The sequence below is a fragment of the Thamnophis sirtalis genome, unplaced genomic scaffold, assembly GCF_051295495.1.
Source record: "Thamnophis sirtalis isolate CommonGarterSnake01/CBP01778 unplaced genomic scaffold, rThaSir2_p1.2 scaffold_5, whole genome shotgun sequence".
NCBI classification, from domain to species: domain Eukaryota; kingdom Metazoa; phylum Chordata; class Lepidosauria; order Squamata; family Natricidae; genus Thamnophis; species Thamnophis sirtalis.
Window position 1 is genome coordinate 69,029,673 of NW_028261385.1, and position 24,835 is coordinate 69,054,507.

Genomic DNA, 24,835 nt, shown 5'->3' on the forward strand with positions numbered 1-24,835 from the left:
TTACACTGCATTTAGATATCCTTTACTTTTCTAGGAAATTCACAGCACAATTTTGTTATTATTCCAACATTTTTTTTCTTTTTCACTTTTTTCCTCGTCTATCCTAGAAGCAGCAAAGTCACTTTTTTCTGTTTTTGATAAAGCACTAGTATAACACAAATACATTCAAAGTTCAGTTTTTACCAAATCATCTTTTTAAACTAATTTTATTCAAAATGATAATTGCAACAATAAAAATTTCAAAAACTAAAAAAGGACAGATAAAATATAAAAGAAAAGAATAGAAAGAATAAAGAAAAGAAAGAAAATATGACTATGGTAAAGAAAAAGAAAAGAAATTCCTTTTCCCAACTAAAGCAACTTTGTGTATCCCATTTAATTTTTAAGAGGCAATTTTTGAAAGTGATTAGAAGCAAAGCATGTGAACCAGTGGTGGGTTTCAAATTTTTTTAGAATCTCTTCTGTAGGTGTGGCCTGCTTTATGGGAGTGGCTTGCCAGCCATATGACTGGGTGGGAGTGGCTTGCCAGCCATGTGACTGGGTGGGAGTGGCCAACTTGTAAAATGTGGTGAAACGCACTTAACAACGCTCTTGCTTAGCAACCAAATGTTGGCTCAGAAACTCTGGCATTCGAAGCATACAAGTCTTAAAGCTGTCAAGTTACAAGACCCTTGCACCCCTAACCCTTTAGAAAAAAAACCCCAGGGATGTTCAAACTTGACAGCTTTAAGACTTGTGGACTTCAACTCTCAGAATTCCTCCTCTCGCTCTTCATCTTGGTGATGTGCGGACAGGCAGGGAGAGGGAGCTGGAACCAGTTCTAAACGGCACTGTAGAATTGTGGAACCTCTTCTATAGAAGAGGTTAGAACTGGCAGGAACCCACCCCTGATGTGAACGCAGTGTCTTTTTAAAGGTGGGAACAGTGGTTGGAGCAAAAAGCTATTCCCTCATGTTTTCTAAACTCCCTGTGGACTGCTTTCTTGCACTTTCCTAATGAAGAGAGGAATTATGAAGAGCCAGCCTACTTATTGGGTGTTTGTTTGACCATAGTCATAGGCTCTATTTTTAGCACAGATGTCGTTATTTTGTCATTTCTTCCCCAGAAGTCAAAGCATATTCACGCCAGTCTATATCACCAATTCAGAAATACTTAAAGTGGGTTGATTCTTTCAGAATATTTGTTTATTTACATATACCAGAATTTATTTATTTAGTTGGATGGCAACTAATTTAAACATTTCATTATTTTTTTTAAAGAACAATTATGATTTTGAGAAAGAGGTTGAGAAGCAAGCTGAAAAACCAAAGTTCCCTAATAACAATGAACAACAAAGCCTTCTTGGAACAAGGAAAGTCTATGAATTCTACAATGCCCCCATTGTCAAGTTCTGGTTCCATACGGTCAGTTATTGACGTTACATTTTTACCAAAACGTGTATCGACAACTCAGTCCTTCTTCACGCCACTGAAACGGACCTATTCGTGAGAGAGAATAAGAATGTTGGCATTTTAAGTAATTTAACTGGTTGAATTTTATTTTACTTATTTATTTAGATTTCCTAATAGCCAAATATATTGCAGAATGAACCTATTTGAAATAATGATATTAACTTTATTGTCCTGAGAATAGCAATAGCACTTAGACTTATATACCACTTCATAGCGCTTTCCCAACCCTCTTTAAGTGGTTTACAGAGTCAGCCTGTTGCCTCCAACAATCTGGGTCCTCATTTTAGCCACCTCGGAAGGATGGAAGGCTGAGTCAACCTTGAGCCTGGTGAGAGTCGATCTGCCAAACTGCTGGCAGCAAGTGATCAGCAGAAGTAGCCTGCAGTACTGCACTCTAACCACTGCACCACCACAGCTCTTGCATTGAAGAATGTTGCAATTGATTAGACAATGAGATTACTAAATATACATCTGCCTATTTGTTCTAGTTGACTTATATTATATTTATAATTCAATCTCTTAAAATATCAGTATTGATTCTCTGGACTTACTGTTCAGAATATCCAGTTCAGGCAAGTGAAGAAATGATGGAATAACAATGCTTTGTGATGATGTAAACTATTAGTTGCTCATTTTTGTCACAGCTGTCAATTATAAAATGTTTATTGTATATTTGCTAGATGGCCTATATAGCCTTTCTCATGCTGTTTACTTACACAATCCTGGTGAAGATGAAACCAACCCCCAGTGCTCAGGAATGGCTTGTGATCACCTACATTTTTACTACCTCCATTGAGAAAGCCAGAGAGGTATGCCCTTTATTTAATGCTAGCATTATTTCTGTAGTAGTCAATTCTTATTTAAGAATACATCCAGATACATGTAAAATTACAAGTAGTCCAGTGGTGGGTTCCGGATCCCGTCGCAACTGGTAGACTGTGACAGAGTTGGGCGTCCCCCTCAGGCACGCACACTGTGCATGCATGTGCACGCACCCGTCTGCGATGCTCACCTACCAGCTGCACTGCGGAGATCACACAGGCACTGAACGCTGCGTCCACATGTGCAAATGGCCCAGTTGGCTTAAAAGAAGGCAAGGAATGTGGGCGGGAGGGTTGGCCCACCAAAACACCGTTCTGGTACGGTGGCAGTTCCTCTCCGCTACCACCGGTACACACGTACTGGGGCGTACTGGCTGGAACCCACCACTGAAGTAGTCTTCGACTTACAGCCATAGTTTAGCCCAAAATTTCTGATACTAAGCAAGACAGTGTTTAAGTAAGTTTTGTCCCATTTTATGACTTTTCTTGCCACAGTTGTTAAGGGAATCACTGCTTTTTTAAAGTTAGTAACATGGTTGTTAAGTGAATCTGGCTTCCTCATTGACTTTGCTTGTCAGAAGGTCCCATAAGGGGATCACATGCAACCATCATAAATATCAGTTAGTTGCCAAGAGTCTGAATTCTGATCACACGATCAAGGAGATACTGAAACGATCATAAGTGTGAAAAATGGTCATAAGTCACTTTTTTCAGTGCCATTGGAACTTTGATCGGTCACTAAATGATTAATGTTGTAAGTCAAGGACTACCTATATATGAAAAGATATGAAAGAAAATAAATCTGCACGAATTTTCGATCGACTTACTTTTTTCTTAAAAAATATTAATATTGCATAGTTTGCAAAAACAAATTTAACCAGAGTTGAAAATGTGCATTGGCAATGCAGCCTTTCAACAATCTTTTTTGGGTGGATGGAAGAACCAAATACATCTGAAAGCAGCAGTTAACAGTTTTGGCAGCATTTTCGTTTTGCAGTATTCCCCTTTATCCCAGTTTCACAGGGGCCATTTATCTGAAAAAGCTTTTTGTTGATGCATTTGATCCTGGAACCAAACATTGTTACCTAATTATAATTAAAAATGCAGTAGGTAAATATATACATTAAATAGAAATGAAATGTACTTTTTTAATGCTGGTGTTGCCTCTTACTTTTTAGCATGCAATCTTTACCATGCTATTTAAAGACCAAATTTTGTTTATGAAATGCTGTGCACCCGCCCTCTAAAAAAAATTCAGTCCTAAGTGTACAGATTAACTAAGTGTTGTCTATGTATATGCTAGAGATCAGGCTTCAATACAGCAACTAATTGTGAAACTATTCCTTTATGAAACAGCATTGTGCACTGGTTCTTGGTTTACCAAGTACAATTTTGCAGAACATTGTGTTCTACATATGGGAAATTAACTTCATGAGTGTTTGCTCAATGCTCAATGCAGACATTTGCCTCTTAGATTGCTTTAGGTAATTGCTAACTCATGACCAACATTTCTTTAAATAGCACCTTTTCTAATAGTATCCTTCAGCTCAATGGGACTCCTACACCTAGAGTCATTTATATGTTTCTCTATTTTTTTGGTTGGAGGCAAACATTTTAACATCACCCCTTCACTTTGGAGCTTATCAGCACGATCATGGCAGTGTATAATTAGTTTGTACTGTGTAATGTGTTAAGAAATCTTTTTTAATGACCTTCCAAAGTTTCCAGTTCATAATTTGCCTTGTTGACAAAGCCCTGAAGGGCAATCTTATTGTTCCAGAAACCCCCTGCTTCACCACTAAATTTTTCTTCTTGTAATGTCAAAAATTTCTCCTTTCAGGATTGGCATGCCTTTTAAAAATGGCAACAATTTGTCCCCACCCCATTTTTTGTATCAGAAGAAAGCTAATTTATTAATTCATACTTAGTTTGACCAAAGCTCTTTTAATTTCCCTTCTGCTTCCTTGATTTTATATGCTGTTTATTAATATTTCATTTTGCCAGAGGGCTAGCTATATTTTAAACACAGGTATAGCTATTTTAGCCCTTTGGTCACTCTAATGAAACAGAGAACAAATAGACATAGACATAGAAATACATTTCAGTTGGAAGAACTGACAAAAATCTGAGATTCAGGATTTTTGAACAGTGGTTGATTGAGTAATTTGAGTAATTGCAATTGTTCTTGTTATGTAAGCTCCCCATTGGGAGAGCGAATACGTTCAGCGAAGCGTTGTGAGAGTTGTGTTGGAGAACACACAAACCAGCATAGAGACGCTGCAGTTTAATAGGCTTTTACTTTCGTGGAAATAGAAGTATCAGAGTCCATCAAACAGTCCAAATCATACACGGATAAGACAGTCAGTCATCAATGTCTTTAAGTTAAGGGATAATCCAAATAACATAGTCCAGTGTCATATAAACAGTCTGGTACACAAAGTTTGCTAACAATTTCAAAACTTACAATAGCTCACAGTACTTCCTGCTTCGAAAAACACTCAGATCAGATCAGCCCAGCATCTAACGAACAGAGAACTAACAGTCTTTCTGGCTCCCTCTTAAGGACAATTGAGGAAACAGCAACCAATCACATTTTACAGTATGATTTAAAGAAACAGGTATAGCATTGTTACATGATTTATATATTGCCAACCCAACCGTTAGATTATATTCCTAACAGTTCCTTCTGCTAAAGGCCCCCAACCATTGTTCCAAAGTTTCACTGAATAATTCCTTTCTGTCATCTTGCCAGTTTGCTACCTTAATCAACTTTTCCTAAGTTGCAAAAATGGACGTCCCAAATATCTATTAACCATCAAGATAATTAGGCTTGAACATTTAAAGCAATAAGAACAAAATTTCATTATTTTTTTTTTGTTGTTGTTGTTGCAATAGTCTGCATGCAAAATGAAGGTTTTTCCAGACCAAGGAATTAATAGTCTCTTTTATCTGCAACTTTCATGCATGTGCTTCTGAATCCCAGACCACAAATACTTTCACCGGTAAGTTGTAAATTGAAAGTCCAAGATGTGGGCTATTGAAAAATAGGCCATAGCTTAAACTTTCAGTTTACAACTTACTGGTGAATGTATTCATGGATCTTCATTGGGGCACAAGGTTTCTGTCTACAGCTAAATGAGCTATATGCGAATGAACTTGTCAAGGTGAGAGTCACCATTTTACAATAAAGATACCCTTCCCCCATCGCTCTGGTTCAATGAAATGATGGATAACTGATTAACCTTTCTAGAAGATATGGAAGAAAATCCGATTAAAAAATTAACTGGGAGAAAATAAGTCAAAATTGATGTAGGATTGCATCTACCATAAATTTCAAGAATTCCATGGAAGGATCATAGTCAAAATCCATAAAACTTGAGAAAAATCCATTAATAAATTAGATCTTCCCCCTACTGTTTGAAGAATAAAGAATAAAGAAGACACAAAGTAATTAGGCCTCCACTTACTATTCAAGTATTTCCCCCACCACCACCAAAAGTAGAATGTTTCAGGTTGAAGACATGGTCAATATGTCCCACTTGTGTATATTGTAGCTCTCTAAGAAGACATCACTCCCTGATCTGAAGCAAATCTGAATCAGGATAAATTTTCTTGTTATCAGAAATAACCCATATTTGGCAAAACATTAACAATGAAAATAAACTAAGATCTTTAAAAACCTAAAATTGGCTTCTTTCTAAATTATCATTACAATTTAGCTTACACAAACTTAAAAATATATCTATTTCAAGCTCATAATTCATAGTCATTAAAGCATCGTAATTTTTGTTTTATGGATAAAACAATAAATATAACAAATGATGCTGACAATAATTATTTCATTTCTGGAGAAAATTAATTTAATGTGTAAGTGTGTAGAGTTGTTGGACATTTCCGTTGTAATGACTCAGAAGTCAAATGAAGTATTTTTCCTTTGCTTTGTGTCACTCACTTGAGATACATACTTTTGTTTATATAGTAATGTTATAACAAATCATTCTGCCTTTAGATTTTTATTTCAGAGCCAAGCAAGTTCATCCAAAAGGTGAAAGTATGGATTTATGAATACTGGAATTTTACAGACTTTATTGCTATCATCCTGTTCATGACCGGATTTGGTTTACGCTGGGCGAATCCTCCACTTCAAACAGTCGGAAGATTAATTTATTGTTTGGATATAATATTCTGGTATGCTCGACTTCTTGATTTTTTTGCCGTAAATCAGCATGCTGGCCCCTATCTGACAATGATAGGCAAAATGGTAAGTACTGTTGGGTGCTATTATGAATAATTATAACAGTTTCTTAACAAGCCTTGGCTTTAATAGTTCTCCAAGGTGCCTCATGAAACCATGAGTTATAATCCTACTTTAGGCATAAGAAAACTAGCTGGGTGACTTTGTCCCTGACATTCTCTCTCAGCCCAACTCACCTCACAGGGTTGTTGTTGTGTGGAAAATAGGAAACTGAAGGACTATTTAGTATGTTTGCCATCTTGAGTTATTTATAAACAATAATAAAAGTGAGATAAAAGTCAACTAAATAAAATGTGGTCATACAGTCAGTAGAACTGTAATATTGGAGCAGACATGCACATGGAACAATAAACAATGTGTGGATGAAGGACACTTGACTTATTGTATACAATATATATGTTGGTGGACGTTGCACCCACTTGGTACCTTATAATGAGGAATTTATTCCACTTTATGTGTTAACTCAAGTATCTTGGTAATCTCTCTTACCGTGTCTCTCTTTTCCTTCTCTTCCATAGTAAATCAGACTATAATATGCAATTAATCTATCATTTATTCTTGACTTAAATCTTGGATTCATTGAGAATAACAAGCCAAGATCCCAAGTTTGAACAATATGCTAAGCAAAGAATTCCTGATTTATTTGGTCATTTGAATGACTGGATTAAATGTTCAAATATGTTGGGAGAAAGATTTATGAAAAGCCCATTAATTTGATTGGAAATAGCCACATAATAAATATGTTATTATTATTATTATTCACAACAACATAATTGTATCACAGCGGCCAGTTGTTTCGCCGGATTTGGCATTGGTTACTAGTCGGGCCCCACCCAGGGGCCTAGGACGTCGTAATGTATTTTCGTAATATGCGTGCAGATCCAAGCAGTGCGGCTTTTTGCATTTGACTGATGATGATTTTGTCAATTTTTAACTGTTTTAAATGTAATTCCAGTGCTTTTGGAATAGCACCCAGTGTGCCAATTACTACTGGAATTACCACTGCTGGTTTGTGCCATAATCGTTGAATTTCAATTTTTAAGTCCTGGTATTTCGTGATTTTTTTCTTATTCCTTCTCTATCACCTGGTATTGAGATGTCTATGATTGTAATCTTATTTTTCTCAACCAGTGTGATGTCTGGTGTATTATGAGCCAGTATTTTGTCTGTTTGTATGTGAAAATCCCACAAGATCTTGATCATCTGATTTTCGGTGACTTTTCGGTGACTGTTTCCAAATAATCCATAATGTTATTTGCAATAATGCCTGTGAGTAATTTTAAGGTTGTTGGCAAGCATGTTATTGGTCTGTAGTTTTCAGATATTGTTCCTTTAGTTGCATCTTTCTGAATCAAGTATGTTTTTCCAGTTGTCAACCATTCATCAATTTGGCCCTCTTGTAAAATTTCATTCAGTTGCCTGGCCAATATTGCATGTAAACTGGTCAGATATTTGAGCCAGAAACCATGTAATTGGTCCTTTCCAGGTGATGTCCAATTCTTTACTTTTTTTACTCGATTTTTGACCATCTCAGTTGTTATTTCTAATACTTGCATTTGTTTGTTGCCAATGCTTTTCTCAAAATCATGTATCCACTTTGCTTCCTTATTGTAGTCCTTTGCATTTTCCCACAATTCTTTCCAGAATTCAACTGTGGCCTGCTTTTCTGGATTTTCACTTTTGGTGTCACCATTCACATTAAGACTTTGATAAAAACACCGTTGGTCTGATTGAAATTGCTGATTTTGTTTATATTGGATGATTCATGCCTCATATCTTTCAATTTTTCTAGATGGTGCTGTTATCTGCTGTTTTACAATCTCTACAGCTTCATTGATGTTTCTTGTATCCAATCTATATCTTCTGATTAGCTGATATATGATTTTGCTATTTTTAAGTCGTTGCACATGCATTTTCTTTAAGTTGCTAGCATCTGCCCTTAATTTTTTGACTTTTTGTTCTAATCGGATTTTCCACTTTGGCTTTGATGCTTTTTCCGTTGTGTGACTAGGTACTTTGATTTTAATGCCTAGTTCATTAGTGACTATTGCAGCTGCACTGTACATTAACTGGTTCGTTTTCAATATGGATCCCGATTATTATTATTATTATTATTATTATTATTATTATTATTATTATTATTATTATTATTATACAATAGTATCACAGCGGCCAGTTGTTTCGCCGGATTTGGCATTGGTTACTAGTCGGGCCCCACCCAGGGGCCTAGGACGTCGTAACGTATTTTCGTAATATGCGTGCAGATCCAAGCAGTGCGGCTTTTTGCATTTGACTGATGGTGATTTTGTCAATTTTTAACTGTTTTAAATGTAATTCCAGTGCTTTTGGAATAGCACCCAGTGTGCCAATTACCACTGGAATTACCACTGCTGGTTTGTGCCATAGTCGTTGAATTTCGATTTTTAAGTCCTGGTATCTTGCGATTTTTTCATGTTCCTTCTCGGCGACCCTGCTATCACCTGGTATTGCGATGTCTATGATTGTGACCTTATTTTTCTCAACCAGTGTGATGTCTGGTGTATTATGCGCCAGTATTTTGTCGGTTTGTATACGGAAATCCCACAAGATCTTGACCATCTGATTTTCGGTGACTTTTTCAGGCTGATGTTCCCACCAGTTTGTTGCTGTTTTAATATTATAATTTTTGCACAAATTCCAATGGATCATTTGTGCTACTGAATTGTGCCGCAATTTATAATCAGTCTGCGTGATTTTTTTACAGCAGCTGAGTATGTGATCAATAGTTTCATCAGCTTCATTGCAAAGTCTGCATTTGGCATCATCAGAGGATTTTTCGATTTTGGCCTTAATGGCATTTGTGCGGATAGCTTGTTCTTGCGCAGCCAGGATTAGTGACTCTGTTTCTTTCTTTAATGTACCTGTTGTTAACCATAACCAAGTTTGTTCACTGTCCACTTTATCTTTTATTTTTTCCAGAAATTGGCCATGCAGTGCTTTGTTCTGCCAACTCTCCATTCTTGATTTTATCACATCTTTTCTGTATTCTTGTTTCGTCTGTTGGGCCTTCAGTAGATTTTTGTTCTTTACTTCGATTAAATTATTATACAATTGTATCACAGCGGCCAGTTGTTTTGCCGGATTTGGCATTGGTTACTAGTCGGGCCCCACCCAGGGGCCTAGGACGTCGTAACGTATTTTCGTAATATGCGTGCAGATCCAAGCAGTGCGGCATTTTGCATTTGACTGATGGTGATTTTGTCAATTTTTAACTGTTTTAAATGTAATTCCAGTGCTTTTGGAATAGCACCCAGTGTGCCAATTACCACTGGAATTACCACTGCTGGTTTGTGCCATAGTCGTTGAATTTCGATTTTTAAGTCCTGGTATCTTGCGATTTTTTCATGTTCCTTCTCGGCGACCCTGCTATCACCTGGTATTGCGATGTCTATGATTGTGACCTTATTTTTCTCAACCAGTGTGATGTCCTGTGTATTATGCGCCAGTATTTTGTCGGTTTGTATACGGAAATCCCACAAGATCTTGACCATCTGATTTTCGGTGACTTTTTCAGGCTGATGTTCCCACCAGTTTTTTGCTGTTTTGATATTATAATTTTTGCACAAATTCCAATGGATCATTTGTGCTACTGAATTGTGCCGCAATTTATAATCAGTCTGCGCGATTTTTTTACAGCAGCTGAGTATGTGATCAACAGTTTCATCAGCTTCTTTGCAAAGTCTGCATTTGGCATCATCAGAGGATTTTTCGATTTTGGCCTTAATGGCATTTGTGCGGATAGCTTGTTCTTGCGCAGCCAGGATTAGTGACTCTGTTTCTTTCTTTAATGTACCTGTTGTTAACCAAAACCAAGTTTGTTCACTGTCCACTTTATCTTTTATTTTTTCCAGAAATTGGCCATGCAGTGCTTTGTTCTGCCAACTCTCCATTCTTGATTTTATCACATCGTTTCTGTATTCTTGTTTTGTCTGTTGGGCCTTCAGTAGATTTTTGTTCTTTACTTCGATTAATAGATGTTCTTGATTTTCTTTTAAATAATCAGCCAGTCCATGTTTTTCTTCTTCAACTGTTTGCTTCACTTGTAATAATCCTCTGCCACCTGATTTTCGTGGCAGGTAGAGTCTATCAGTATCACCACGTGGATGTAAACTGTAGTGCATTGTCATTAGTTTCCTGGTTTTTCGGTCCAAAAGGTCCAAATCAGCTTGTGTCCAGTTAACTATACCAGCTGTGTATCTTATAACTGGTATTGCCCAGGTATTTATGGCCTTGATTGTATTTCCACCAATTAAGGCCATAAATACCTGGGCAATACCAGTTATAAGATACACAGCTGGTATAGTTAACTGGACACAAGCTGATTTGGACCTTTTGGACCGAAAATTATTATTATTATTATTATTATACAATTGTATCACAGCGGCCAGTTGTTTCGCCGGATTTGGCATTGGTTACTAGTCGGGCCCCACCCAGGGGCCTAGGACGTCGTAACGTATTTTCGTAATATGCGTGCAGAACCAAGCAGTGCGGCTTTTTGCATTTGACTGATGGTGATTTTGTCAATTTTTAACTGTTTTAAATGTAATTCCAGTGCTTTTGGAATAGCACCCAGTGTGCCAATTACCACTGGAATTACCACTGCTGGTTTGTGCCATAGTCGTTGAATTTCGATTTTTAAGTCCTGGTATCTTGCGATTTTTTCATGTTCCTTCTCGGCGACCCTGCTATCACCTGGTATTGCGATGTCTATGATTGTGACCTTATTTTTCTCAACCAGTGTGATGTCTGGTGTATTATGCACCAGTATTTTGTCGGTTTGTATACGGAAATCCCACAAGATCTTGACCATCTGATTTTCGGTGACTTTTTCAGGCTGATGTTCCCACCAGTTTTTTGCTGTTTTGATATTATAATTTTTGCACAAATTCTAATGGATCATTTGTGCTACTGAATTGTGCCGCAATTTATAATCAGTCTGCGTGATTTTTTTACAGCAGCTGAGTATGTGATCAATAGTTTCATCAGCTTCATTGCAAAGTCTGCATTTGGCATCATCAGAGGATTTTTCGATTTTGGCCTTAATGGCATTTGTGCGGATAGCTTGTTCTTGCGCAGCCAGGATTAGTGACTCTGTTTCTTTCTTTAATGTACCTGTTGTTAACCATAACCAAGTTTGTTCACTGTCCACTTTATCTTTTATTTTTTCCAGAAATTGGCCATGCAGTGCTTTGTTCTGCCAACTCTCCATTCTTGATTTTATCACATCTTTTCTGTATTCTTGTTTCGTCTGTTGGGCCTTCAGTAGATTTTTGTTCTTTACTTCGATTAATAGATGTTCTTGATTTTCTTTTAAATAATCAGCCAGTCCATGTTTTTCTTCTTCAACTGTTTGCTTCACTTGTAATAATCCTCTGCCACCTGATTTTCGTGGCAGGTAGAGTCTATCAGTATCACCACGTGGATGTAAACTGTAGTGCATTGTCATTAGTTTCCTGGTTTTTCGGTCCAAAAGGTCCAAATCAGCTTGTGTCCAGTTAACTATGCCAGCTGTGTATCTTATAACTGGTATTGCCCAGGTATTTATGGCTTTGATTGTATTTCCACCATTCAATTTAGATTTCAAAATTTTCCTAACTCTGTTGGTGTACTCTCGCCTGACAATTGTTTTTACTTCTCCATGCTTGATGTTATCCAACTGCAGAATGCCTAAGTATTTGTAGGCTTCATTTTCTTTGCATTTAATTAATTGGCCATTGGGCATTTCAATTCCCTCACATGCAGTGATTTTGCCCCTTTTTATGGATACAGTGGCGCATTTTTCCATGCCAAACTGCATTGAAATATCGGTGCTGAATACTCGGACTGTGTTTGTCAATGATTGGATTTCTATTTCTGACTTTCCATAGAGTTTCAAATCATCCATATATAGTAAATGTGAAATTTTTTCAGCTTCTTTGGCTGTTTGGTAGCCTAATTTCATTTTTTTAAAGATTACTGATAGTGGGATCATTGCGATGATGAAGAGAAGAGGTGAAAGTGAATCACCCTGGAAAATTCCTCGCTTGATATTAACCATTCCGTAGATCTCATTCCCTACTGCCAACTCAGTTCTCCATTGTTTCATCGCCTTTTCAGTAAAGGATGTAATATTTTTGCTAATGCCAGTTGTTTCTAAGCATTTTATGATCCAACTATGTGGCAGTGAGTCAAATGCCTTTTTGTAATCAATCCAGACCATATTCAAGTTTGTTTTTCTGTTCTTACAATTTTCTAATATCATTTTATCAATTAGAAGCTGATCTTTTGTGCCCCTGCTCCTTCTTTTGTTGCCTTTTTGCTCTACTGGCAAGATGTTGTTTGTTTCCAAATAATCCATCATGTTATCTGCAATAATGCCTGTGAGTAATTTGAAGGTTGTTGGCAAGCATGTTATTGGTCTGTAGTTTTCAGGTGTTGTTCCCTTAGTTGCATCTTTCTGAATCAAGTATGTTTTTCCAGTTGTCAACCATTCATCAATTTGGCCCTTTTGTAAAATTTCATTCAGTTGCCTGGCCAATATTGTATGTAAACTGGTCAGATATTTGAGCCAGAAACCATGTAATTGGTCCTTTCCAGGTGATGTCCAATTCTTTACCTTTTTAACTCGATTTTTGACCATCTCAGTTGTTATTTCTAATACTTGCATTTGTTTGTTGCCAATGCTTTTCTCAAAGTCATGTATCCACTTTGCTTCCTTGTTGTAGTCCTTTGCATTTTCCCACAATTCTTTCCAGAATTCAACTGTGGCCTGTTTTTCTGGTTTTTCACTTTTGGTGTCACCATTTACATTAAGACTTTGGTAAAAACGCCGTTGGTATGATCGAAATTGCTGATTTTGTTTATATTGGATGATTCGTGCCTCATATCTTTCAATTTTTCTAGCTGTTGCTGTTATCTGCTGTTTTACAATCTCTACAGCTTCATTGATGTTTCTTGTATCCAATCTATATCTCCTGATTAGCCGATCTATGATTTTGTTGTTTTTAAGCCGTTGCTCATGCATGTTCTTTAAGTTACTAGCATCTGCCCTTAATTTTTTGATTTTTTGTTCTAAACGGATTTTCCACTTTGGCTTTGATGCTTTTTCTGTTGTGTGACTAGGTACTTTAATTTTAATGCCTAGTTCATTAGTGACTATTACAGCTGCGCTGTACATTAACTGGTTTGTTTCCAAGATGGATCCCGATTCAATTGTTGAAAACACTGCATTAACCATTTTCATGATAGGGGCCAAAATTTTCTTAGGCATAGTTTTTAGTGATGGTAAACGTTGCCTTTCCTCATTAAGCAGAAAATGCTCCATGATCTTATCCTTCAATTCTTTTTGTTTTTGAGTTAGTTCATCAGTTGGTTCAGTGATAACTGGTTCTAGTGGTGGTGATGTTATTTCCTCCCCGAGAGCTTCTTCTGGGAGTTCTACTATAATGTCTTTAGTTGTGTCTTGAATATCAATTATTTCCGCTTGTGATATTGTTTTTGGGGTTTTGCAATTTGCCTGAATTTCCTCATGTTCAACTTCACTAAACACTTTATTCCGTATAATAAATCGCCTTTGATCTGCTAGTCGTTGTTCACTAACATTTGAATGTGGATATTGTTGTTTCCATAATTCATACATTCTCTTTAAATAGCCTCTTTTTTCTGGCTCTGAGTTGTAGTAACAGGCCATTATGGCACGGTTTTCATCTGCACTATATTTTTGTCGTTTTGTTGGCTGGGCCACTTGTAGCCCACTTGTCGACGGATGTCCAGGGACCCCAACATCCACCGCGGCCCTTGTTAACCCGCGCGACGACCGATGCGGTATGGAATTCTTATTTGTTTTTTTCACCATATTGTATGGGTTGGCAGGTTTTTTTTACGGGACCAGATGCCAAGCTGACCCCAACCTTCCTCCTTTCTCATCCGGGCTTGGGACCGGCAACGGCGGAGTTATTATTTACCGGAATTAGTTACCATTAGTTACCGGAATTATTATTATTATTATTATTATTATTATTATTATTATTATTATTATTATTATTATTGTTGTTGTTGTTGTTGTTGTTGTTGTTGTTGTTGTTGTTTGTTGTTGTTGTTGTTGTTGTACAATTGTATCACAGCGGCCAGTTGTTTCGCCGGATTTGGCATTGGTTACTAGTCGGGCCCCACCCAGGGGCCTAGGACGTCGTAACGTATTTTCGTAATATGCGTGCAGATCCAAGCAGTGCGGCTTTTTGCATTTGACTGATGGTGATTTTGTCAATTTTTAACTGTTTTAAATGTAATTCCAGTGCTTTTGGAATAGCACCCAGTGTGCCAATTACCACTGGAATTACCACTGCTGGTTTGTGCCATAGTCGTTGAATTTCGATTTTTAAGTCCTGGTATCTTGCGATTTTTTCATGTTCCTTCTCGGCGACCCTGCTATCACCTGGTATTGCGATGTCTATGATTGTGACCTTATTTTTCTCAACCAGTGTGATGTCTGGTGTATTATGCGCCAGTATTTTGTCGGTTTGTATACGGAAATCCCACAAGATCTTGACCATCTGATTTTCGGTGACTTTTTCAGGCTGATGTTCCCACCAGTTTGTTGCTGTTTTAATATTATAATTTTTGCACAAATTCCAATGGATCATTTGCGCTACTGAATTGTGCCGCAATTTATAATCAGTCTGTGCGATTTTTTTACAGCAGCTGAGTATGTGATCAACAGTTTCATCAGCTTCTTTGCAAAGTCTGCATTTGGCATCATGAGAGGATTTTTCGATTTTGGCCTTAATGGCTTTTGTGCGGATAGCTTGTTCTTGCGCAGCCAGGATTAGTGACTCTGTTTCTTTCTTTAATGTACCTTGTTAATGTACCTTTCTTTAATGTTACCTTGTTAACCATAACCAAGTTTGTTCACTGTCCACTTTATCTTTTATTTTTTCCAGAAATTGGCCATGCAGTGCTTTGTTCTGCCAACTCTCCATTCTTGATTTTATCACATCTTTTCTGTATTCTTGTTTCGTCTGTTGGGCCTTCGGTAGATTTTTGTTCTTTTCTTCGATTAATAGATGTTCTTGACTTTCTTTTAAATAATCAGCCAGTGCATGTTTTTCTTCTTCAACTGTTTGCTTCACTTGTAATAATCCTCTGCCACCTGATTTTCGGGGCAGATATAGTCTATCAGTATCACCACGTGGATGTAAACTGTAGTGCATTGTCATTAGTTTCCTGGTTTTTCGGTCCAAAAGGTCCAAATCAGCTTGTGTCCAGTTAACTATACCAGCTGTGTATCTTATAACTGGTATTGCCCAGGTATTTATGACCTTGATTGTATTTCCACCATTCAATTTAGATTTCAAAATTTTCCTAACTCTGTTGGTGAACTCTCGCCTGACAATAGTTTTTACTTCTCCATGCTTGATGTTATCCAACTGCAGAATGCCTAAGTATTTGTAGGCTTCATTTTCTTTGCATTTAATTAATTGGCCATTGGGCATTTCAATTCCCTCACATGCAGTGATTTTGCCCCTTTTTATGGATACAGTGGCGCATTTTTCCATGCCAAACTGCATTGAAATATCGGTGCTGAATACTCGGACTGTGTTTGTCAATGATTGGATTTCTATTTCTGACTTTCCATAGAGTTTCAAATCATCCATATATAGTAAATGCGAAATTTTTTCAGCTTCTTTGGCTGTTTGGTAGCCTAATTTCATTTTTTTAAATATTACTGATAGTGGGATCATTGCGATGATGAAGAGAAGAGGTGAAAGTGAATCACCCTGGAAAATTCCTCGCTTGATGTTGTTGTTGTTATTATTATTATACAATTGTGTCACAGCGGCCAGTTGTTTCGCCGGATTTGGCATTGGTTACTAGTCGAGCCCCACCCAGGGGCCTAGGACGTCGTAACGTATTTTCGTAATATGCGTGCAGATCCAAGCAGTGCGGCTTTTTGCATTTGACTGATGGTGATTTTGTCAATTTTTAACTGTTTTAAATGTAATTCCAGTGCTTTTGGAATAGCACCCAGTGTGCCAATTACCACTGGAATTACCACTGCTGGTTTGTGCCATAGTCGTTGAATTTCGATTTTTAAGTCCTGGTATCTTGCGATTTTTTCATGTTCCTTCTTGGCGACCCTGCTATCACCTGGTATTGCGATGTCTATGATTGTGACCTTATTTTTCTCAACCAGTGTGATGTCTGGTGTATTATGCGCCAGTATTTTGTCGGTTTGTATACGGAAATCCCACAAGATCTTGACCATCTGATTTTCGGTGACTTTTTCAGGCTGATGTTCCCACCAGTTTGTTGCTGTTTCAATATTATAATTTTTGCACAGATTCCAATGGATCATTTGTGCGACTGAATTGTGCCGCAATTTATAATCAGTCTGCGCGATTTTTTTACAGCAGCTGAGTATGTGATCAACAGTTTCATCAGCTTCTTTGCAAAGTCTGCATTTGGCATCATCAGAGGATTTTTCGATTTTGGCCTTAATGGCATTTGTGCGGATAGCTTGTTCTTGCGCAGCCAGGATTAGTGACTCTGTTTCTTTCTTTAATGTACCTGTTTTTAACCATAACCAAGTTTGTTCACTGTCCACTTTATCTTTTATTTTTTCCAGAAATTGACCATGCAGTGCTTTGTTCTGCCAACTCTCCATTCTTGATTTTGTTATTATTATTATTATTATTATTATTATTATTATTATTATTATTATTATTATTATTATTATTATTATTATACAATTGTATCACAGCGGCCAGTTGTTGTTATTATTATTATTATTATTATTATTATTATTATTAATGGTTTTTGAATAATTGGCAACCCTATATCTTATAAGATGCTTTTGTATTATTTCTTAATAGATTGCACAATCAGGTTTATTAAAAGCAACAGCAGAGACTGTTTTACTACCGGTATGATACCTTGTTTTGTTTTCATTTACAGACAGCAAACATGTTCTATATTGTAATTATGATGGCCATAGTACTATTAAGCTTTGGTGTTGCACGAAAAGCAATACTTTCTCCAAATGAGCAGCCATCATGGACTCTTGCACGAGATATTGTATTTCAGCCATATTGGATGATATTTGGTGAGGTGTATGCAGGAGAAATTGATGGTATGTCTGCTCTTTTTGAAATGTTCCATTTAAATTTCATCTTCTATTTACATCTATTATTTTAATTCTTTTTAATGGATTTATAGTCAGCATGTTTTAATAGTAGGTTTTTCTGCCTGCCTCCCAGAGTCACTTCTTGTGAAATACAAATTGGACAAATAAATAAAGGCATAGCTTACCTATTATTAACACAGCCACTTATTATGTGGCTAGTAATAATGAACAGTACCAAATGTTTGCCTTAATTGTGCTCTATAACCTGTGATACAAATGAAGCATAATTTCATCATTCTGTCAATTTCACTGCAATTAAAAGCTCTAATATCCCGATAAACAATAAAAAACTCTCCCTTTCCCCATCCTTTCTGACTGATGATTGAATTTCCCAGCTGGAGTCTGTCTCAGACTCTTAAAATTATGGGAAGAAAGAAAGATATGCCGAATGACTAGATATCTTCGATTGCACTATACTTTAAATATTATTATACTATAATTTCTAATGAGGTCATAGTTCAATAATTTTCAGATTGTTTCACCCACTGCTCTGACTTTAAAACCTTCGTAATATAGAATATACTACATGCGTTTTTCTAAGAACTCTATCCTCTTGTTCTTAAATACATAATTTGTCTTTCATTATGAAAAATAAAAGAAATAACTATACAGAAAATGGTTGGAAGTAGTTTGTTTATGGCTAATTTACTATCATCAAATTGATTAAACTTTATTATTTGGTTTAAACTGGCTGGATCTCTTAATTCATGAATGGATGTGTCGTTATATTAGTATTCACAAGCCAGATTTATAGTTTCTTTTATATTTTTTCAGCTTGTGAATTAGATAAAAACTGTCCTCCAGGTTCATTTCTCACCCCATTTCTTCAAGCAGTGTACCTCTTTGTACAATACATCATTATGGTCAATCTACTTATTGCTTTCTTCAAGTAAGTATCGCTTTCTTCTATCATTATCCTCATGATTTTAAGACATTTTAGAATTAAAGTTCCAAGGAAAATTTGGGGAGTATAGTCCAGACACATCTGTAGGGTATTAAGGTTTATGTTTTATTGTTATTATTGGTAGTATATCTAGCTTACAAAATTTTATAGAAGTAAAAATCAACTTCCTCCAGCTATAATAAATAGATTCCAAGGCATAACTTAGGAGAAAAGGCATAATAAGTCCAAGGTTATGATCATGATTTATTTTTACTAGATATTGTCTATTCCTAACAAATGAGTTCAACACTGAACTTTTTTTCAGCAGATTCTTGCTTGCTTTTGTATATATGACTAGGATTTTTTTTCTTACTTTCATAGGCTATATGATACCACTGGGTGAAAGGCAGGGAAGACCTTTGACATAAAAAGCAAACTGTTTTTTTTTTAAAAAAACTTCATTTGGCGTCTTCCTTATCAGAGTCATACAATTTTTTTCTCTGAGTTATACAGTTATGCGGACTCCATTGTTACATCCTCTTAGCCCCACAGATTCAACCTTAAATCGTCTACCGTGGACCTCATCCCATTCCTAAGAGGGCCATAAAGGGGATGTGCATAAGCGCACCAGCGTGCCTTCCGTCCTTGTCCTACTGTCCCCATTTATTTGTACTCATTTCCTTGTCCATGTTTATACTTATACCTGTTATCTTGTACATTTTCAACAAACAAACTGACTGACTGACTGACGGACTGACTGACTGACTGACTAACTAACTAACTAACTAACTAACTAACTAACTAACTAACTAACTAACTAACTGTCTCAGCTGCCCTATTTTATGTCTTTTCTTGTTAGTTAGTCCCCTGCAGTTGTTAAGTGAATCCCTGCAATTGTTAAATTAATGACACTGCTGTTAAGTGAATCTGGCTGCCCCATTGACTTTAGCTTCTCAGAAGGTCACAGAAGGGGATCACCTGTGCTCGGGACATTTCAAACGTCAGAAATATGAGTCAGTTGCCAAGTGTCTGAATTTTGATCATGTGACCACAGGGATGCTGCAATGGTTGTAACAGACGTAGGTTCCTACCGGTTCGGACCGGTTCGGCTGAATAGGTAGCAACTCGGCCTGCCACACCCCTGAACTGGTTCTCTCGGTAGCGCCTATCTTGTTTTTTGCTTCTGTGCATGCAGAGAAGCATTTTTTTTAATAGCGTGTGCATGCAGAGCATCCCTGAACAGACTGGCTGAAACCCACTCCTGGATTGTAAAAGTGAAAACAGTCAGAACGCACTATTTCAGTGCTGTTGCAATTTTGAACGGTCACTAAACAAACTGTTGCAAGTCGAGGACTTCCTGTATTTCTTCTTGTTAAGCACTAACTAACATAAATATGATGTAAAATGTCAATGGTTATAAAGTTTGTGCTTTGTAAATGGTTTGTAAAGTGACCATCTGATCCACCCTCTCCCTTTCCTTCTTAATCCCCAGTAATGTTTATTTTGATATGAAGTCTATGTCAAACAAACTCTGGAAATATAACCGTTACCGCTATATCATGACATACCATGAAAAGCCATGGCTGCCTCCACCTTTCATCATACTGAGCCATATTGGCCTTGTGCTAAATTGCCTTTGCAACCGCCGGCTCCCAAGTCAACTGGATCAAGAGGAGAAGGAGCATGTTGAACTCAGTAAGCAGAGTCTTACATTTAGATTTCTTATGCAAGGATCAAATATATACGTTATTTTAAAAAAAGACTGTAATGGCATTCCAACTGATAATTGTGTGGTTATAGATATTGTCAAATAAGGACTTAAATTCTGTCTAAATGGTTGTGTTTAAATTCAGAACCCGAAAAGTTCCGCTGCTCTTTTTTATCACACGTTCTTCCTTGAATGTGTAGATGTGCTGCAGAATTCTAAAAATACTGTTTATTTACGTATTTGTTGTAATCAGTGTTGGCACAATGCAAAAGAACAAGATACAATGTAGAAAGATGAGTGTCAAACTCACTGCATCACATTGCCGTCATGTGGTGTTTTGTGACATTTTCTCTATTTGCAGAGCTAGGGTGGGCATGGCTGGGGTGGGTGTGGCCTGTGCGTAACACATCCAGCTCCTGGGCCACCAGTTTGACACTTCTGATGTACAATAAATAAATGAACAAGATGGAAAATTTGACCAACTAACACCATACTTGCAAATATATGCCATATCAAACAAGAGGAATAAAGCAAAAACAGCCAGGGAGAAAAAACCAGGTGCCATCTAGTTTTTTGCTTCTGCGCAGGCGCAGAAGCATTTTTAGTACTGTCTATGTGCACGTTGCACGCATCAAGCTCACACACAGCACATCCCTGAGCAAACCAGCAGTAGCAGCAGTAGGAACCCAGCCCTGATTCACAGATTATGATTACAATCAGCATCCTAGTGCCAAGTGAAAGGTGTACATCATGTTCAGTCAAGATTATTTCTAATCAAGTTGGGTTGTAACTATACCACTCAGTTGATAAAACATGTTGTGTTCCAGAGAGGTGGGATTCTTGGTGCTCTTTGAGCTTCGTTTTCTCGTGGACATTTAATTACCAAACTAGATAACACCATCAGTTTGCACTGTTGATGTTACCTAGTTTGGTAATGAAATGTCTGCAAGAAAACTACCAAGCTTAGAGAGCACCAAGTAGCCTACAGTTCAATCCTGGGCTACAAATACGATGTTCTATTGATTCCAGAGAGGCCCTGTAATGATAAAACTAATTTTATCATAATCTCCAAGCATGAACTATATTGTTTAGAAGGAAATGCTATGGCTTCCAGAATATGTTGAACAACTTTTGTTCATGCAAACTAGCCATGGGTAATACCATTATATTGTCATCATACCCCCACACCGTGAATTTACTATTGCCTTCTTTAAGGAGGGCTGTCTTTATATGCAGTAAAGAAAATAACTTTGTTCAATATAATCCTCTATTTAACAAAATATGAAGGACTATATGTGATATTTGTGGTGTGTATAAGATTAATGGAAACTAAAATGGAAGAGAAAAGGATTTTATGTATTATATTTTACTTTATTCTGGATGACACACAATCTAAGAAACAATAAAACACAATACAGAAGAAAACAAGATGGCATCCAGTCGCTCTATGCAAATTCATAGACAAAACATAACTAACCAGGGGCTTTATCGATCTATCTATCAAAAGACCAACACATGTCTTCATATGTCATTGCCTCAAGTTTCATTTTACCACTCCCTATTAACAGTTAATCAACACTGTTGAAAGGTTCACCCACCTGTAACTGACAACTTTCTGTCACGTGTTTGATCACTGTAGTTATTTAAATCCAATAAAGGTAAAATTGATTTGTCATTGCTTTACCCAGAACTGTACCTGAGTGATGAGGAATTAAAAAAGCTTCATGATTTTGAAGAACAGTGTGTGGAACAGTATCTACACGAAAAGAAGGAAAGCTTTCATTTCAGCGATAGTGAACAGATCCGTGTTACAAATGAAAGGTAGGGCCTGTCTTGTAATAATACTTCTTTTGATACTGAGCAACAGTGGCATTGATGGGGGAGGGTCAAAAATTTTGAGATGTCAGTCATAGAATCACAATGAAAACCCTGCCCCTTTGTGCATGTATGCCATAAAAGAGCCAGGTCATGTATGCAAACTTCTCAAATCTTGCAATTTTGAACTGCCCCTCTTAATTTTTGGCAACAAAAACATGTTGAACTGGTCCAAAATATTTAAATGTTAATAAAATATTATGCAATACAGTGGAACAAAAATAATAATAGATAATATGAAAAAAATGAATAAATTCCTTAAGCTACGCCATCCTGTTAAATTCTTTAGGCTTTATTCAGTTTAATGCAGAAAGTAAAGATCTATTCAACTAATTTTTGGGTTATGCTGAATTATATTGAACAAATTCTATTCTATTACTCAAATGATCATATAGACCAAATTCTGGGCACTGAAATTGTTTTAGCAGACTGCAAACCATTTAAGTGTGTCTCAGATATTCACATTTATGACAAACGATTCTATGAATCATAAACACCTTGCAGTAATCAAGAGTTATAAGGTAGAAAAGTGGTGAAACAATTTGACTTCATATCTAATGAGTGTCTAATTTACCGGTTGGAAAGTACAGTAAATACATTCCTTTGGTGTAGTGAACCATGCATAGGAATATAATTTTTGGATGTTCTTCCCCCAGAGTTGAAGAAATGTTTTCACAGCTGAAGGAAATTCACGACAAAGTAATTTATATCAAAGATTCTTTGCTTGCCTTGGACAGCCAACTGGGACACTTACAGGACCTCTCAGTGTTAACAGTTGATACTCTCAAAGTCATTTCAGCTGTGGATACTTTGCAAGAAGGTGAAGTCTTCCTCTCTGAACAGAAGCACCAGACCTGTAGGAAGCTTCCGCATAGTTGGAGCAACACTCTATGTTCAAAGGCTTTGAGTTGTATGGAAAGTGAAAACATCAAGTACAATTACTACAGCATGCCACCTTCTCTTCAGAGGAACCTAGCCAGAAGCCATTGGTCATTAGGAGGGGACCATCCCATTCTGGATGGCCTAAACTATGGTGAAATCCAATTAGTCAAGAAAGAGCAAGAACAGGAAGTTGAAAATGGCCTTCTGACCTCAGAGTTATCTTCAGAGAATAAATCAGGCTCTCGATATGGACAGTTTCTTCTTGTGCCTCCAGATCAGAAAGGAGCTTCTGAAGATGCTGGTTTAAGTTTGGCCCTTTCAACTACTCTGAATGAGCTTAAGGATGAGGACTTAAAAGATGAAATAAAACAGAATGACACTGTCCCTCAATGCCATGTCTGCAGTGCCAATGATGTGGCAAAAACAATGCCGGTTATCAGCCAAATGCAGGAGCTGAACATTTCCCTGGCTAAGAAAGAAAGCGAAACTACTGCCGAACACCATTTGTCCATCCACGCGGTTAATAGCATCAGCGAGATCTCTCAATCTGCTCCTTATCACTGTGAAGGACCAGGAAAAGGTTATGTAAATTGGGGCTTCCTGGAAGACAACGAGAAGAGAGATGGTGGCAATTGGTCAAGACGAGCATGTCAACAATCGCCCTGTGGCAAAGAAGATGGCCGTTGCAGTCCTCCGCACATGCAGATCAAGGAATCCAAATCTTTCTCTTACAGTTCGGATTTATCAGAATACAGCAGTGACAACTCACAGTCTCGCTTGACTTTCCAACGCAGCATGTCTGTGTGGATCAACCCTCTGAAGAGAAATTGGCCTTTCTGCAAAGGGAGCAGCTTTTGTGCCCATGGTGCTGAGAAAACAGCAAAAACCTGCAAAATAAAAGGCAATAACAACACAGATTTGAGTTTTCTCTTCTTCTTGTGCTTTCATCTTCAAAGAGAGAGCTCTTGTGCAGGGGTCTCTAACCTTGGCAACTTTAAGCCTGGTGGACTTCAACTTCCAGAATTCCCCAGTCAGCAAAGAATTCTGGGAGTTGAAGTCATCCAGGCTTAAAGTTGTCAAGGTCGGAGACCCTTGCTCTATTGCATTTAAAGGTAATCCTCATCTTACAACCATTTGTTTAGCAACTTGAAGTTACAATGGTACTGGAAAAACGAAGACTTACAACCAATCATCACATTCCAGCATCCCCAACAGTCACATGATCAAAATTTGGGCACTTGGCAAGGGCATGTATTTGTGATGTACAGCATCCCTGGGTTGCCATTTGCATCCTTCCCAGCTGACCTTTGACAAGCAAAGTCAATGGAGGAAGCCAGATTAACAATGACTGCATGCTTCACTTAACAAATGCAGTGATTAGCCTAACAACAGTCAAAAAATGGAGTGTAACTCACTTAACAAATACCTTGCCTAGCAATGGAAAATCTGGTCCCAATGTGGTTGTAAGTCAAGGAATACCTGTATTTTTTTAAAGAGTTTTCTATATTTCTGTCTTCTTTAGCTGTCTGTCTGTCTGTCTCTCTGTGTATATGTAGAAGGCAGGACACAAATAAATTAAATCAGTATTAAATCAGCCGGCCACATGACCAGGGAGACATCTTCGGACAGTGCTGACTCTTCAGCTTTGAAATGGAGATGTGTACCATTCCGTAGAGTTGGGAACAACTAGCACTTATGTGCGAGGGGAACCTTTACCTTTACCTATAAGTATATGCAATACTATAATGACATATGAAATG

General features: G+C 37.3%; 1 protein-coding gene across 1 annotated transcript in view; it reads left to right on the forward strand.

The window, feature by feature from the left end:
* The window catches only part of TRPM6 (transient receptor potential cation channel subfamily M member 6), an 86,863-nt gene that overhangs the window by 29,347 nt on the left and 32,681 nt on the right, over positions 1-24,835 (forward strand). The window contains exons 20-27 of the mRNA XM_087715985.1: positions 1,260-1,403; positions 2,132-2,260; positions 6,282-6,533; positions 17,499-17,673; positions 18,502-18,616; positions 20,103-20,305; positions 22,007-22,139; positions 22,850-23,976. Coding sequence (XP_087572111.1) covers positions 1,260-1,403; positions 2,132-2,260; positions 6,282-6,533; positions 17,499-17,673; positions 18,502-18,616; positions 20,103-20,305; positions 22,007-22,139; positions 22,850-23,976 — 2,278 coding nt within the window. The remainder of the gene's footprint in view (positions 1-1,259; positions 1,404-2,131; positions 2,261-6,281; positions 6,534-17,498; positions 17,674-18,501; positions 18,617-20,102; positions 20,306-22,006; positions 22,140-22,849; positions 23,977-24,835) is intronic.